This window comes from Rhopalosiphum padi, chromosome 2, assembly GCF_020882245.1.
Source record: "Rhopalosiphum padi isolate XX-2018 chromosome 2, ASM2088224v1, whole genome shotgun sequence".
NCBI classification, from domain to species: Eukaryota; Metazoa; Arthropoda; class Insecta; order Hemiptera; family Aphididae; genus Rhopalosiphum; species Rhopalosiphum padi.
In genome coordinates this window covers 9,025,173-9,044,111 of record NC_083598.1, presented here as the reverse complement: position 1 = coordinate 9,044,111, position 18,939 = coordinate 9,025,173, and the positions used below count along the sequence as shown (strand labels likewise).

The window sequence follows — 18,939 nt, the reverse complement described above, 5'->3', positions numbered from 1 at the left end:
TAGTATTGTTAGAATTGAACTATAAATGTAAGTTGTAAATTTTATTGACCTTTTTTGTTTTTTTCTATGTTCTCTGGCTCGCTAGATTTTCACTTTCAATAAATAGGCTCTCTAGTAGCATTGAGTTGCCCATCCCTGTTATAGACTATAAAACTATAGTTTTCACTAAATAGTGAAGCTTACATCTAAATACTAGAAAAGGATACCACCAAAATTTGGCTCTTAATTTGAATTATGGATAATAAATAATAATAATAATAATAAAGTATAATTAGAAGCCAGAAGATTTACTCCGGTTATTACTAACAAAACTCGATAAACATATAAATATAATATTAGAATTTCGACATTAAAAAATTTGGAACAAGAAAATTATGAATCATCGTAAAAAAATATTAACATTTTTGCCTGTTAAATTATTCGCTAAATACACTATACACTACACAAATCTATGTACATAATACATATACATATAATGTCATGTATATATTACAGTTATACAAGGTATCGCGATGTACTTAAAATATTATGTATTGGATTATAAATGCGTTGTACGCCGAAAAAAATAGTGTGTAACTGGCGACAAAGGGTTGATACAATAGTGTGAAGTATTTATTGTTTGAATGAGTATATATGAGCTAAGTACTACATAGTTGAAAACAAAAGGCCTGCTTGTATACATGGGGATTTTTCTTTTATGACCACCATACTATTTCTGACCATTTTTAAAGCCTTTCCCGACCAAGGCACTCTAAACGTATTTTGAAAGTAATTACACTTAATTACAGCACTATTTGGTCCACTTTTAAAGGTTCTTTTGTGATCACCATTCTCCACCGTTGTTTCATATATGAACGTTATAATATAACCAACACCCATTTTCCCACTGGGAGGTATACTTGTTGTACATCCGATCGGTTTATATAAATTATTTTTCAACATACATTTTGCTTAAATAAAAAAAACATTAATTGTCATTATTTCTGTATAATATATATCACAACCTATGAGTACATACTATATGTATAAAATATATTTAAAAGTATGATACGAGCTAATATATTTACTTTTTAGGAACACTTTAGTTATTATTACGAATTAATTTTGTTAAAACTGTATTTTTCAAAAAAGGTCAAACATGCATTGACAAGTAAGTTTAGGTTTAGGTTAATATTAGGTTTGGTAAATAGTGCAGGTCACTTTGACAAAAAAATTTTAGATACTGTTATCTTAATATATAGATAATTTGTGTATTTTGATAGTTTCTAAGTTAACTATATGAAAGGCTTATTCTAAATTTCCAAATAAAAATTACTCGACCGCTGTATATTATTAAGAGAGAAACGGTCGATCGCGGCTCCTCGGCGACCCTCGATCACCATGGCAACGCATCGATTGTGTCCGGGCGTTGGAACTATTCCAAATTACCTGTAGGGGACCTGAAATAATTATTTTTTATTAATGTTTTACTTGGTTTGTTGTCCACACGAAGTAGTACAAAACTCATAAGATATCGATAAAGTTTGTTTACGTCGCATATTTTTACATGTACCTACAATCTACATATAATAATTTGTCTTTCAATACATGCAGACATGTAAGTGTAAAAAAAAAAAATTATGAAAAAATGACAACTATTCAAAATGCTGTTTCGATTCAACCAATTAAAATAATTCGTGTCTTTATTTCTGTCACTGTTGTGATTTTCCCGTATTGAAAAGGGTTATTGCATAATATGGATATAGGTTCCTATTGGCATAGAATATCGATGATATGCATATTCAAATGTTAATCAGCCTGTACATTTACTATGATTTATGCAACATATATTATGCTCATAACCAACACATGCAAACATACATGAGTACATGACAAATGAAAAACTGTCTACGCATTACTCAATAATAATAAAATATATAAAGTTCGAAAATCGAAGTACAATAAACTAAACAAGACACATATTGTCATGGTGGACCACATATACGTATTTTGACACGCGTTTGTGATAATTTACATTATATCGTTCGACAAGCTTTCGCAAATCATTATATTGTATTGAATGAAATGTGTTCGAAGACAGATGTGAGGGAAGGGAGACAGTTTTCCGCTACGTTCTCATTATAATTGTAAGTGCATTTATAGTTAAGTTAGTTACTTAGTAAGCATGCTTACTTCAACTTGAAATAGTACATTACATTATTAAAATATGATATTACTATGTACTAATAAGTAAGTTTCCGATACAATTCTAAGTTATTTTTTCTAATCTCAACCAGCCCCCTCCACAACACCGATATATGGCGATGGGCTCATAACAAAATTCGACACCGTACAGTCATTATTACGAGTATTATAATATCATATTATGAAGATGTTCAGTGTTCACATTGACCGGCGCTGGCACAATATGCTCGATGTCAAATTTAATGACGGTGAAGCGGAGCGGTATTTTATGGGCGACCACCCGCGTGCGTCGCATGACCGTAGTGACAAAATCGGTTTTTACGAGAAGCACGCGCCCGACTTCACCACGGTCTGTGTGGGTGGGGGAGTGGACGGGTGAAAACATATTGTGCAAATCGACAATGCACGCGCGCGCGTGTGTGTGTGTAAATATAATATACAATAATAATAATAATAACAATAATATATGTATATGTATAATAATAAACGATATATTTACTGGATCACGTGCTCAGCCACTTAACCGACCGAGTGTATCCGTTTCACCGATTTTCACACGGTGTCGGTACGCCGTTCCCCTCTCACCGTGGCGTTACGACTACCCGCGGGGTGGTGGATTTTTTTCCCGTGTTTTTACCGTATGTGTATACGCTCTCCCTCACACGCCGGTGAACCTTGACGGCACGCTGCCCCCACTGTAGTTGACTCTCAATCGCCACCAACAATACGCAGATAATTGGACGGAATGATAATGTAAATTATATATTATAATAAAATATAAGAAGATATTTTTTTTCAATATACCGTAGTCGTACACCCGATGAACGCATACACACGCACCGCGCTCATATGATTGTACGCGTGTAAAACGGCAAAAAATACCATAATACCGTGATATATATTTTACAGAACAACACGTGCTTAATTTATTTTTAAATTAACCTACTAGAAAACAGGAAAAAAAAAATTAACAGATTAGTGAAATTTTTTTTCTATCAAATGCGTAACACCTATTTTATCGACATGTATATACCATTGATAAATTGTAATTTTATACATATTATTGTATTTACAGTAAAATCTCCTTATAACAGAATAGCTAGGTATTAACTATTGTCTTTTTATGATGTTTCTGTTATAAGTAGACTAAAAAAACAGAACTGTTGGTGTTTTCTGTTTTAAGAAGAGTCCTGCCTTATAAAGGGTCCGCTTCAAGGAGGTTTTACTGTATATAATATATACTATAAATTAAATTGTATATTACCTACTACCTTCTATATCTGATGGTTACAATAGAGAACTATTTAATATAATTTCTAAAAAAATGTACTGTAAAGTCAACTTTAGTTTCACCTGGCTACAGAAATATAAGTTTTACGATTTTAGAAAATTTCTACAGAATTTCATCTAAATCACACTCGTAAAAGAAAGCGGTGAAATACCTATAGAATCGGCGGAAGCTTTTAAGGATAGTTTTATTCCGAGCCAAAAGACGAATATAAAATTAGCGTCGTGATGTCTGAAGGAACATATAGTGCTCCTTAAAGGATCAAATGGCTTGGAATGAAATCGCGAACCCCAATACACGAAAATAAAAGGCACTATAATTTTTTCCTCCCTCCCTGCATCATGACAGTCACTATTGCCATGGGTCACCGCCATTGAACAACATAATTTTTGCATCAGTAGACTTTTTTTCACATCAAAATATTTTATTTCATCCTGTGCACATATTCTTTTTGATAAATGCATTTACTAGCCCGTGACAAATTTTATTATTAGTCAAATTTTTAATATATTATGGTTTTACGTTGTACGGTAACATATTTTTGCTAAAATATTCATCGTTTTAATATACAAAAATAATTCATTTTTATTATAAAAACCTTCTTTTTATAAGCTATATATGTTTAAGCAGAAATAAATAATATTATAAATCATAAGATAATAATATTAATAAAATATGTAGTTTTATTTAAACCTTTACTAAAATGCTTATTGAACTTAAAAAATATCACAGTAAAATTATGAACATATCTCACTATTTCATAAAAGAGAAAGAATTTAATGTTTTTGCTCTAAAATTATTAAATAAACAGTATTATTCGAAAAAATAATCAACCTCGTTTTTCCTTAAATAATGAATTTATTTAAATTTTGATTTGGAATTTTCAAATATATACTTAACCACTTAAGCATCAGATTTTCAATTTAAGGAGTATCCTATGGCAATACTAACATATAATTACAAATATTATAATTCTATTATCAGCCTTAGTTTTAAAAAATGATGATTGGTTAGAAATTATTAATTACTTAACTATTAATTTGTATTTTTGATATTATATAAATTACTTTAGATTCCTAAAATATTATTATGCAATTTAAATTGTTATAATATCATTTAATTTTAATGAAGTATAAACAATTTAAAAAAAAAACATAGATTTTATTAATATATTTGTAATAAGATGTGGATATTACCTTATTTATTAACATTTACCTTTCATACACCGTATAGTTGAAAACTAGCTTTAAATATTATGTTATTTTACCTACATCTAAAATAATTATAATTCATCTTATTCTTCTCTTTCTATCTTATTTCTTCTTTCTTCTTTCTTTTCCTTAAACCAGTAACTACAAATTTATTTTGTAAATCTTGAGTTATAATTAAATTGATATATTTGTTTAAGTTACATGTAACTACTTTTAAATTGTTATCGATACAAAAGATACATTTCTAGATCATACTTTAATATTATTATTGATATTGTGACGAGCATGGCAATATTATGTAATAAGAATTGTAATGAAGGTATATCGTTATTAATTGGCTTAGTTAAAAAATTAATGCTTCATTTATAATTGTAAGGATTATGTACAACGAACGTGTATATAAACGTGTTAACTTTAACAAAAAATATTAGAGTGATCGATATTTCAAAAAAACGTTATCTACGCATATAACTATGAATAAATTTGGTTACTAATATAAAAAGCTGTTAGTAGGTAAAATGTTTAATTATTTAAATATTATGCAGTTCACAACTGACCGTGACCATGGCCCGTGCTAACGTAAAATGAGTGTAGTAAGCGTCGCCTAGAAGTACCGATGATGAAAATTAGCGAACCGTGATATAGAAAACAGTCAAATGAACAATATGTTCATTGAACATGTTGCGGATATAAGACAAAATTAAAATATATTAGGTGCATAAGTAATACAAAAACAGTATATAAAATAATATTTAGAAAGAGCTGTTTGAGGTGGTGCTATACTGGAGCCAAGATGAGGAGGGTGAATTGCACACATATATTTTTTTTTATCTCAAATATGTTCTACCTGTATTTTGATAAATTAAAATATCTTTATATTCCATATTTTTGTTTTGTTGTGTCAGTAAATATGTTTATCAAAATTAAGCGGAAAGATAATAATAAATATTGAAGTCTCGTAATCTTTCCTCCCTACACAACAATGATCATTGAAAAATAATATCACCCCTAGTAGAAAAAGTTTTGGTACCGTCACTGATAAACAGATAGCTGTGATATTGAACATGTTGAATATAATACTAAAAGTGGGACTTATATTACACAGATAAATTAAATATAACTGTTATATATAAATGTAAAGACGATAGCGTAAATACTTTCGCAATGTATGAATTAGTTTGATACCTACAAAGGATACTCAAACGTCTCAAACCTTTTAAGCAATTTAAAGTGTTCTGGTGTTTGAATATGCGTAAATTATATTTTATTTTTATACGGATTAAGTAAAATTACATAGAATATTCCAAATTTCGTGTCACAAAAATAGTGGGGATTATGTTGGTATTCTTAAGCGATTCCTTCCATTTTTGTCATACACAATTTGAAAGCCCATATAATGTGTTATTACATTGTATACAGTATAACATATTAAATTTATAAGTATTCATGTTCAATAATAAAATAACAAAACTATGTCTATAAAAAGTTTCATTTTTAACTTCAGTTCACAGATAGATAATAAGAAATAAATTACATCAACATAACAATATTATTTCTGGTCATAATTTTCAAAATATACTATGGTATAAGATGAATCATATAGGTATTAAAAACATGTTTGATGTACAGAATTATTGTAAATCATTGGCATGCTAATATTGTATAGGTAATATGAAGTGTAAACATATTCAACTAGTTAATAAATCGGAAATTATGTATTGTAATTTAACGTGCACTATTTGTGCAGCGTATTTATAAAAGTGACAGCGGTGAAAAAATATTTATATTAATGAAAGTTGTTAGGTGTGACTAGAAAAAACTCACCAACAATGGAAAAAAATGTAATGTGGTTCTAATTAAAGTAGAAGGAAACGTTAATGGAAAAGACGATAAGAATAAACGTCGGAAGGAAGGAAGGAAGGAAGGAAGGAAGGAAGGAAGGAAAGAATGCCTGAACGTACTTAGTTATTAGCCGACACGGATGAGGACAGGGTGAAAAAAATTCAGAACAGGGGAGTGCATAGTGAAATGTTGGATGGATGGTCGGGAACGGCAGCAAACACGGCACGTATGTTTTCTCCGGTAGCCTCCACACTCCCACGCTTACTACTGCCTCTGTATTCCCTGCTTTCGGTTTCCACGTCGCAATATCCTATCCGACCAATCCGGAAGTACTCGAGGGGAGTGATTTGTCGTGGGCGCCGGTACCCGATTGGTCGTCATCGATTTTTCCGACGCCGCGCCCCACGCGTCCACCGTCGTCGTGCGAGCGACTCCCTTACGCGGCGCTGGCAATACCTCGACGTCGTCAGCGGGTCAGTTGTATAATCGCGTCTGGTCTGATATCATTCTCCCGATTGTTTGTCACGCCACCGAGATATTTCATACACACAAAGTATTATAAATATATATAAAGTGACACGTGTACTATTCAATTATTTAACATTAATAGACCGTTTCGATTTAATCGAAAACGACTCTAGATTCACACTATACATATGGCACTATTGGAAATAATCGTGACGATCGGGTGAACGATCTATCGCGTGAATTATGTTGGACATCAAAACATCGGATTACCTAAGCAGAAATGGGACGTTTCCCAATTTATCAATGATTTTCGCCGGTATGTGTTTGTATTTTTTTTTTTGGTAACAAATAGCTGAAATAGCATACTATAAATTCACTAATTACGACATTAGCTACCCGTTTTATTTGTTTGAAAACAATAATATTTCAACTTACTGAAGATATTATCTAAAATTATTTCATACTAAATTATTATTTTATAATATTATGTTACATTATTTATTGATAATAGGTCTACCTATTACAAATTTATATTTTGAAATTTTTTATTTAATGTTTTTTTTAACTCATATTATATATTCTTTTTTAAATATTTTAAACTCCTCCACTTACAACCACGTATAAATTACCTACATGTCACTTTTGTTAATATTGATATTAATTTTCTCATATAGTTACTAATTGTCTAAACCCAATATAGCTTCTAGACTATTATGTATATTTGTTAAAATAATAATCTTTGATACGTTTTAATAATTGAAGATAAGTAAGATATGATAAAGTGTAAATGAAAATAATAAGTAAAAGACCTTGGGAAGAGTCTCTCTCTACATTATAGTAAGTTTTGAGTGTACCTGATCATTGATTAAATCCCTATAATGGATATATATTAAATTTAGATTTAATAATAGATCATTGATTATGTAAAACGATTCTAATCAGATGCGATCTATCAGTTGCTATTTTTAAGAATATTATTTGTTAATATTATTATTGGTAATTCTTGTTTTCTATTAGTAAATAATATAGCAAGTTAAACTAACATCATCAAAAGCTATCGAATACGTTATAATATTATATAATTATATTATATTATATACGATTTGTTTGTAACTTATAAGTACGAGTAAATACTGACATATCGTAGAACAATGTGGAAAAGGGTACCTATAAATAGCCTAAAATTAATCTAAATATTTTGAAATTTTAGTTATGAATAGCAAATAATAATACGAGTATATGCAAAAACAAAAATTTAAACTCCCTATACTAATATATTTTTTTTTAAATTATAACAAAATAAGCAAAACCATTAATTTTTTGCAAATATCTAATACCAAACGTTAACATTGAAAATGTCTGTAAATAACCTCAAATACTTTTAATTTTATAAATAGCTTAAAATAAGTCTAATTATTTTTTAAATCATTTCCTGTAAAAATAATTAATATTTAGAAAAAAAATTAAGTTACCACGGTTGTTTATTTTTTTAAATATAATAAATATACAAAATTGATTTTATTAAAAACTTGTGCTGCATAAATACTCGTATTTCCGTATTTCTATAAAAATTTTTATTTTTTACTTCCTAAAATACTACTAACTAGATAACATTTTTTTACTTAAGTTGATAATTGATGTTTTCTATTACAAAGATATGAATAAATGTGTTTCTCTAATCTATAATAAATATATGAGTTCCATTATCATAGAATTAAATATTAATATATATGTATTATGTATATATAAATAATAATATAAACTTGCGTGTGATAATTAAGATTTAAAGAATACGTTTTAACCATACTGTAACGTGGTCGGGGAATGACCAGTTAAATATGAGATATCTAGGGAGAGTAGTAGGACTCTATAGATATAGTTTCCGTAGCCAGGGGTAGAATGTAGGAATCTTAAATGTAATATAAATAAATAGGATTCTGTTTCAGGTATTATTAACTTTTATTATATACTAAATACTTATAAATAATGTTACTCACGGTAATTATCTTCTATACTAATAATGACCTTAACGTAGTCGTACGGAGTCCAGCAATCTTTTATGTCTAAGGTGTAAAATCTGACTAACTACCTATACATTCGGTGGCTTGGCTATAGGCCTTACAAATATATGTGTGTGTTAATACTGCATTGGCCAGCAACAGAGTCCGTACGTATACATATAAGTGTCATGTAACATACTTATTTATAATTGTTACAATACCTATGCCTATTATGTCTATTATTCATATCTGAAACTTTAAACAAGTTTATAATATAATATAATAATGTAATGAATATTAATCAAATAATTATTAAACAACTATATAATGCACAGTAAAGAATATGCATACGGAATATTATAATCCTAAACTTATAAAAATACAAATACATACAAATAATTATCTTCTATGCTCACATATAATGAAATAACTGCATACGTATCTTTTTCACTGGCAAATGCTTATTTTATTAATTCAAAAATAAAAAAAATAGTAAAAACTAATTTTTTTTAATATAATATTATAAATACTTTAACTAGGTAGTAATATAAAATATTATCTATGAAAACTTATTGTTATAATTGTTATATATATATTGTTATTTAACTATGGACGTTAGACATATTATTAAAAATTATATTATGTGAATGATAATAAATAATAAGTTAAAGGTAGTACATAGTACATATTATATAAAACATTTAATTGCTTATTTAATTTTAAAAAATCAAAGAGAAAGCATTAAAAAAAATTGTAAAAATATTTTTCAGTATACTTAAATTTAAAAAGATATACAGTACCTAAAAGTATTTCATTTCATCACTTTTTCATCGTGAAAAATGTAATCTTATTCCACAATGCTTGTTTTTATCAGTTTTTATTTTTAATTTGAAAAATATATATATATATATAATTCTCAATAAATCACGTTATATTTAAATTATTAATAATATAAATTAACTTAAGAATAATACATAATTTTTAATGTTTAATTATAATCTATTACACAAAAATGTATATAATCAAATATTGTTTTAGATACTCATTATAAAGGATCATGGAGTACACATTCATCAGGGCAAACACAAGGTATGTATTTAAAGTTATTTTATACAATCATTATGTAAACATAAAAAAGGTAACTGAATTACTTATACATTAATAATAAAGTGAGCAAACTATTAACTATTTTTCTGATACAAATTTATTTAAATTATTGTAATTTATTAATAAATATTTATTTTTTAACATATAAAAAAAATATTTAATTTATTTTTTACTCATTCAAATATAGGTACCTAAACAATTATTACAAGATAATAAATAATGATAACAAAACTATAAATATAACTTAAATAAATAGTTTTGTTTATTGGTCTATACTAACTATTCTCGTAGTTAATTATGATGATATTAAAAATAAATTCAACATTAATGATCTCACTTATAACAACGTTATATATTTTATTATTATTCACAGAATCGAAGTATTTTATAAAATTAATTTTTCTAAATTATTAAATATAATAAATAAATCGAGAGAAGTAGTTGTTTATAATATTACTATTAATTATAATGAAAAATCAAAAATAATACCATCGTTTAAAATCAACGTATAATTTAAAAACAAAACTATAAACGATACAGATAATATGAACATGGTAGATTATTTGAATAGAACATTTTGTTAAAAACATTAAAAAGGGAAAAAAGGTTATTCTAAATAAACACATGGCATGATTGTCACGTTGTCCAGCAAAATCAATAAAATCATAAAAAAGACCTTACCTTTTGATCGTCAACTAAACATATATTCTCTCTTTCCTTTTTTCCGTTCCAATCAAGACAACAATTTTAGGGGTGAAAAGGTCTAGTATAACAAATGCGCTTGATCACGCGCGAACACTATCAAAATGTTGTCGTCTGAGCCGTTTCGGACAGACAATCAAATAACATCCGTATGGATGAGCGAGCAATTCTTCTTGCATGTAAAGTAGATGTTATCCATTGATTTTTGTACCGTTACTCTATCCCACTGAATAAAATTATCATAAAGCAAACACAACATAACAAACAGTATTAAAAAAATAACCTTATTTAATATATAAATCACACCAAATCATTATAACTTAAATATAAAAGCATGAAAGTTAATTCGTTCAATATTCTTAAATAACTTTGAGTTTTTTATAATACACATTATAATAAAAATTTATAACCTTCAAAAGCTTAATTCTTGTTACATTTATATATTTTTTAACCATTTTAAAAATTATTAATATATTAGTATATATTTTTATTATCAATAATAATTATAATAAACTTTAATGTTTACACAGTTATAGAAATCTATTCAATTTCGCTGTAATAATTATGTCTATTATTATTTAACTATTTTTTTAAAAATTTAAAATATTTATAATGTATAATATACAATATAAAATAAGTCCAAAAAGTAAATGTGGAGTAAAATATTAAAATAATCAGAACAAAAGAGAGAATGACATACTGTTTCTGTATTCCTACATTATATTTTTTAAGTAGAGAGTATGTTCTCTATATCTGTTCGTTTTTTAGGTGAGTTACCCGGAATTTAATTTTGAAACTAGACAGGTTAGATCGTAAATTATTTTGTTTATTAGTATTGTGAGAAGATAAATCACGATTCACGGGGGTTACCAATGATCTTAATTCTTTAAGGAAAAAATTAATATTAAGATTTATATAATTTATGAAATATATACAATTTATGGTTTATCTAACTATATGATTTTTATCCCAAAACTTGACATTCTTGTTGACCAAAATTATATAGGGTGATAAAAAAAAATTTTGAAAATATTGATAATTTAGGTAAATATATATATCGTATTATATAAAAGTTGAATAAAAAATATTAATTTACAGTGATTATTGATGTTATTAAGGGAGTTATTATTAATAAAGTTGTCTTTGTAACAAACATCTATAGACGTAATTAAATATCAAATTGTTCTTAGAATTGTTAATTATTTACTGTTTTATTTTTTTTAACTAGATAAATTTCAATATTTTAAAGGCCCGGGCCCGGACATTAATTAAAATATTTCCCTATAAAGAATAGCATTATCAAGCTTATAAACTAAATAATGTATATCATTATCAGTCATTGTGTAAGTTATATATGAAATTAATTTAAACTAACCAAACTTTTAAAAAGTTAAAAAATACATGACACAAGTTTAAAATTATATAATCATGATACCAGTATTAGTTATTTTTTTCTAACTAAAATTTATACAAAAATAATTTGAATAAATATTGAATATAATAATATATTGAATGAAATAATTCATTATAATAATTGATTATTTTATGTTTACAAATTATATAATGTATTACAATAATTAATACATTTTAATAAATTTACACGTGAAATAAAAATAAATTTTCTAAATAAGATATCCGTTAATCATAAATTATATTATAATCTATAGACTATAATGCATTCTGCAATGAATCATTTTATACGTAGGAATCGTTTCAATAAACTTCTTAACGTAGTTATTATGAATCATAATTTTCTTGTCAGATAAAAAATAAAAATGGAATCTCTATTAACTAAAAATACATCAGGGCGCTTTTTTGTGGGATATAAAACAAACTGAATACGGACATCTAATTCTATTATAATCTCTTGTTATTCGACCACCGCCAAAGGCCACAGGCACAACGGTTCAATGAGCTTTGATTAGACACATCAAAGGCATGTTTGTTATTTACCACCGACCGCATTACGAGAACCGCCCTAGGCTGGCCGTCACCTTTGTAAAAGCGTTCAACTGTAAAAGCTGGTAAATATAGCTGGGGTCTGTTGAGTTTCGTAATATTATGAAAATTCAATCAAAACATGTAGACACCCATATATTTTTTTGACAATTTTAATAAGAATATTTTATTTTTACATTCATTTCTAAAATGTCAAGCAGGATACTCCAGCATAATATAATGTTTCATTCATATTGGATATAATATAATGATAATGATCAAATCATATATAATTTAACTTAAAAAAATTATTATTCAGAAACTTAAAATGTAAAAGATTTTTAAAATATAAACATAATAACAAGTATGATAAAATAAATGGCAATTTTTAGGAAAGTGTATATTATTAAATATTAATAAATACACAAAATTACAAAATTCAAATTTTAAACATAGTTACGTTGTTATTCAATATTTTCCCGATATTTTAGGAAAAACTAAAGCTTAAGTTTTGATAAAATTAACATAGCTAGTATTCAAAAGTTTTAATTATATTGAAATCACAAACATTTAATTTTTATTAAACTATCAATATTTATAATTTATAAAAATTGGTCATGTATAATACATACTAGATCCAATAATACGAGTATAATTATTTCTGTAAAATCATTTTTAAGGACTATTATTCTTTGTATAAACATTTTAAAAATTGAAAAATAACTTGTTCAAATTTTTAATTAGTTACATCAAAATCTTCAAAAAAGTTATTCACTTAAAGATTGACACTAAAAATAAGAATCTCTCATTTTAAAAACAGAAATATCAACATAGGTTACTTTGCACCTTATAAAATAAATTAAAAATATGGTCATTAATTATATTTGAAAAATTCCAATAATCTGAATTTGAAAAAATGGGCGTGAACATGCCTTATGTAGTTAGACATAATAATACTATGTAAATTTATATAGTGTTATAATGAATAATAGTAAATTTAAAAAACAGTGAAATAAAACACTCTGTACGATGTGTATAATGTATATACATAATTATAATATAATATACAAAACGGTTCGTCGGAAATGCGTTACGCACGTTATTCGATTCCATTAGTGCAGTACAATACATGCTCGTCCCGTAGCGGCGACGAGTGTGAGTCGACTAAAAGTGTCGTAGGCGATATTATTGTTATGATAAATCGAACAAGTGGAGTGTGCACAGGATTAACAATAATGGAGGGTGGCGGCGGTTATAATTAAAATTAAACTCCTCCGGCCGTACGTAATCGCAAACGCAGACACGGCGAAGCGGCAGCTTTTTCTCGTAGTTAATAATAATATATTGAGTGGGCGGATTTCGCTAGCGTACCGCCGCCGCCGTTGCAGACGACTGTGGCTGCCAAACGCCCCAACAAGTGACCGTGAACAAGAGTGGCCGGTACTCGCGCTCACACAACAGGCGGCGTGGCGTTTAACTCGAAACCGAAATCCATCCCGTGGGATTACGTCGACGACAACGGTGACGACGGTGGCCATGTCCAACCGACCGTGTCGCCCTCTTCGCCGATCGTATTATTATTATATCGTTGTTATCATAATAATAATATGATACGAAGTGCGTGGTATATGTTTCTGTATATTTTTTTTTATACCGTGACAGCATTGACTGCCAGATTTTTATGCCGATTTAAAAACGGCCCGACAAGCGCGTACTTATCGGTCAGCTGTTGTCACGATATTCAATAACAAAATAAATCATATTTTCGTTTTGTTTTTCTATCCTATGCACACGCATTATATTTCGATGTTTAAGTACAACCAAAAATACCAATCAAAAATCGCAAATTTATCTAAAAAAAGCCTTTAAGAGATTGATATAATATGTATTTTCTTGCCTCGGTGGGAAGCACAATGTACGCAATCGATGGAAAAACTAAGCGTAACGTTTGTCATGGTTAGTCAAGAGTTGACGAAGTTCACAAAAATGCACGTAGAAATTTCTGTTATACTCAACATCACTGTTTTAAGTCAACATTTATATTATATCACACCTATCGCCTATCGGGAAATCGAAAAAAAAAAAAAATTTAATTTAATCGAGTTGATAAAATGATGGTGTAATTATATGAATTGTCGCTCAAACTTCATTTCGAAATTATAGTCTTTTTAAGTTTATCATTTAACTAAACATTCCTCACCGTCGTTTTCGGAATTATATATAATGACTATGGCCCTAAATAGCCCTTACTAGCAACCTTAACTGTTTAATGCTGAATCTGCTTTTAACTATACTTGAAGTTTTTATACAGTTTTAGAGTATCAAATTAGACTTCTTTGTCTTTTAATCATATTAAAAATTCACTTTTAGGTAATGAGTAATGACTGTATAATATCTTCAGATATTTTATGACATATGTTCTTAAAGGAGAAAATTGGTATATCCATTTTGTATAGGTAGTCATTAAACTAACTTAATTACACGTTCTTTTGAATTGGACAGTTTACAGCTTATGAACGCATTAGTAGAAGATATACAAATTAACTAAGTTAACTTATCCATAAAATATTATATTATTTACCTATTTTATTATCTGGTAATTGAGGTTACTGCTTATTTATTTCTGAATGATTAGAAATATTGAATTATGATAAGTACCTACCTACTTGTATCTTGTTTTTCATTTTTTAATATAACATTTTATTTTAATAGATTAAAAAACTAACACTTATAGATTTTTCATTAGAAAATTCAATTTAAAATGTTTATTTTTTTTAGACGTCAAAATCTTATGTCTTACCAAGTTTAATTTTACCGCTTAGTGACTGGCGTTGCGTGGTTTAACTATTCGATATAATTATTGAGAATCCGGAAGATTTTTTCCTTGTAATAGAAAATGAAAATTTAGCTATATAATATGATATGAATTCACCCTCTTCCCTCCTTCAAAATTAGCTTATAGAGTAGTCACCACTAAACTTAGATATAGTGAGTATAATATATTTAAAAAAAAATCTTTGTTAACATTTAGAGGGAAATAATGTGTTTAAAAGGGTTGGGCAGAATAATGAACTTTGGCTGTGGTTATAGAGAGGTGGTACTTGACATACAAGTTATGGACCGAAAACGAAGAACGATCGCCTTTTTTCCCCTATACTCTGTACCTTATCCCTCGCGATCCCTTTAAGCTGTCAATCAGCTCAGACGGCCGTACACGAGTCCACGTGCCGATAATGGAACTGCTAAAGCGTTTTTGTAAGCACTCAGTTGTCAGACCCCGCCGAAAAGTATCACGTTTAAAATGCAACCTAAACGTCGCTTATCAAGTCAACCTGAAAGAATAACAAGTCACAGTTATTTACTCACTGACCCTTTTTTTATACTTCCCTCCGTGACAAAGTTATTAGACGATCCCCGGGAAAAAACACAATTCCGGTCACTACGTCAACATTTTACAGAAGCAGCAGTTTCTAATTAACCCAGCGAAGTGAGAATCAAAATATATCAAATATATATTATGAAGTATTATAACTTTTACAAAGTTATTAATTCACTAAGAATCGCATGATTAAAGATAAAGTTAAATTTTTTTCTTACTTAAAAGGAAAAAGTTTAATTAATTTTTGAAATTATATATCTCTTACAACTTATATTCTCATTTTTGTATTTAAACTTCATAGTACTCGTATTATGAGTGAATAGTTTATTTAAAATGATTTAATAGTTTATTAAAAAATGTAATTAAATAAAAAAAAGTACCTATCACTTTTTCTAAATAATATTTATATTAAATTTCAAACTATAAAGAAATTGTATGCAAAGAAAAATTAAAAATGTTGACCGAAAAATAACATTCATTAGGTATTGAAACTTGAGTAATTCTCTTCTCACTGAATGTCTAAAAATAATAATCTAAATAAATATGTATATATTTTAACATATTAATTATTATGAGGGTTAACATTGATTATATATTATTATTAATGGTATTAACTATACAATAACTATGTAATTAACAATATATTATACAAAAAATGTGCATGAATATTTAAATAAAAAAATAACAATTTTAGTTATTTTTGTTATTATTTGAAAAATATTAATCATAGGTAATTGAAACTTTTATTATTTTTTATTCACAATGCAATTTCAAAATATTTAAATAAGATTTAAGTTATTTATACCTTTATCCTATTCAAACTAAAAAAGTTGGTATCGACTTATAAGTCAAGGCTGGTAATGTTTTCAATGAATTAACGTTTTATATCTACTCATTTGCAATTTTATGTGATAACAATAAAAAAAACTAGGAACTCAAAATATGACATTACATGAAAGCATTTTAATAATTGTTAATAAAATAAAAGAAAAAATTCAAGCTATTACTATTTAACTATATAATCGTATATATATATGAGTATGCCTCAACCCTCAACCACTTCAGTTGACGTCGAAGGATCTCTGTATTTAAAAATATATTGTCATAAAACGTCACAGATTCACAGAAAAAAAAAATTAGTAGTGCATATGGTTATTCAATTTAATAATAAATAAAATATAAAAAATATATTAATTTAGTAATTTAGAAATTTATTATACCTTTTTTACAATACTTATAATAACTAAATAAGTACCACTATTAATATTTCTATTAATTTTGTAAAAATTTGTGATGTAAATAATTTAAATTGTCTTGCATGTTTATTGCATATTCTGATACTTTTAGTGCATAAAATTCCGCGCTCTAGTCACGAGTTAATAATAATATTATATACAGTTTGTTTTTGGCAAAAAAATATTCAACTAAGAATATTACTTATGGTAATACTAAAAAAATATAAAAGTACTTAGAAGCTGGCAAACCGTTTCCGCTCAGAATCGTTTTGTATAATATGTAATGTTTATTATTGAATTACAATTTAACACATCCATTATAGTGTCTACCTTAATGATGATTGACAATGTACACTCGGAAAATATTATACAACATAGCGACTTCCCTGTTTTTTTTTAAAAACAATAAACTTTATACACATTGATATATTAATTTAAAATACGTATATAATATACATTTAAATATTTTGACAAGTTTCTATGTGCAAACAATTAGAAAATAAATCTTAATAAACATTTTTAATTTAAAGTATTACGATTCAGGTGTTTGAAATAGTATTGACATATATAGGTAAATATAGTATACAATGTACATCATATGTCCATTACTTACGAAAAATCATTAAATAGCTTGTCTCCCATTATAGGCCCTAGGGTGATATTTTGGTAGGTAGTGGTTTTGTTTGTGCTGCCTGTACGCAAACAATTCGACATACTCCCTATTTTATTGTTCCCTCGGGATATTTTTTTAGCCCCTTTGTTAAAATCAATTCATTGCAAATTATCGTTTAAACTTAATTTAAGAGAAAATAGATAACTGTATAATATAATTCAAGAAAATATCATCTATTATTTTTAATATTAAAGCACATACTGTATACTTAGTATTAATTCTTTGGTAGTTTGGTTAACATGTTCACAAACTTTAATATCATATGTTTAATGAACAATATATTCATATAGATAAAATATTAATCATTAATTTAATTAATTTTATATGTATAATATTTCAGATCCATATCAAATGTTCGGGGCCACAAGCAGTCGATTAGCTAGTTCTGGTAAGTTGAACAATTATCATATAAACTATATGTTTTAAAATTTTCTTGTAGGAATTGGAAACGACATTGTTTTTTATACATTTGATTTCATTATTACTTTTTTTTTTAAATTTTGATAAATTTTAAATTAGTATCATAGATATTTTCGTTAATTATGTAAAAATACATTTTACAAATAATTTTTAAATTATTTAGGAAAAGTAATATTTTGTTTGGATTAATTATAAAACTTTCATAGTGATAACAAAATAAATATGTTACTTTTCTTTAACTAATAAACCTGAAATTAAAAATACATATTAATTGGGTACTATTTTTAAAATGTTAATGACTAACATGATTCATATTTATTATTATTATATTACTAAGGTTGTCTAATATAGCGTAAAAAATATTCCCACGCAATACTTGACACTTTTCCGGCTTTGGTTTGAATTATGTCCGGCTTGCGTGTATGCAATCGACTTTTGCCACACTATCGGCTACAACCCATTCGTCACGGTCTATGATGCCCCCTACTTATA

General features: G+C 27.2%; 1 protein-coding gene across 2 annotated transcripts in view; it reads left to right on the top strand.

Annotated features, from left to right (window-relative positions):
- LOC132921584 (DNA-binding protein D-ETS-3-like) overlaps positions 1-18,939 on the top strand; it is a 55,482-nt gene that overhangs the window by 22,381 nt on the left and 14,162 nt on the right. For both annotated transcript variants that reach the window (XM_060984681.1, XM_060984680.1), the window contains 2 exons: positions 10,032-10,082; positions 18,368-18,415. In XM_060984681.1, the coding sequence (XP_060840664.1) occupies positions 10,032-10,082; positions 18,368-18,415 (99 nt within the window). The remainder of the gene's footprint in view (positions 1-10,031; positions 10,083-18,367; positions 18,416-18,939) is intronic.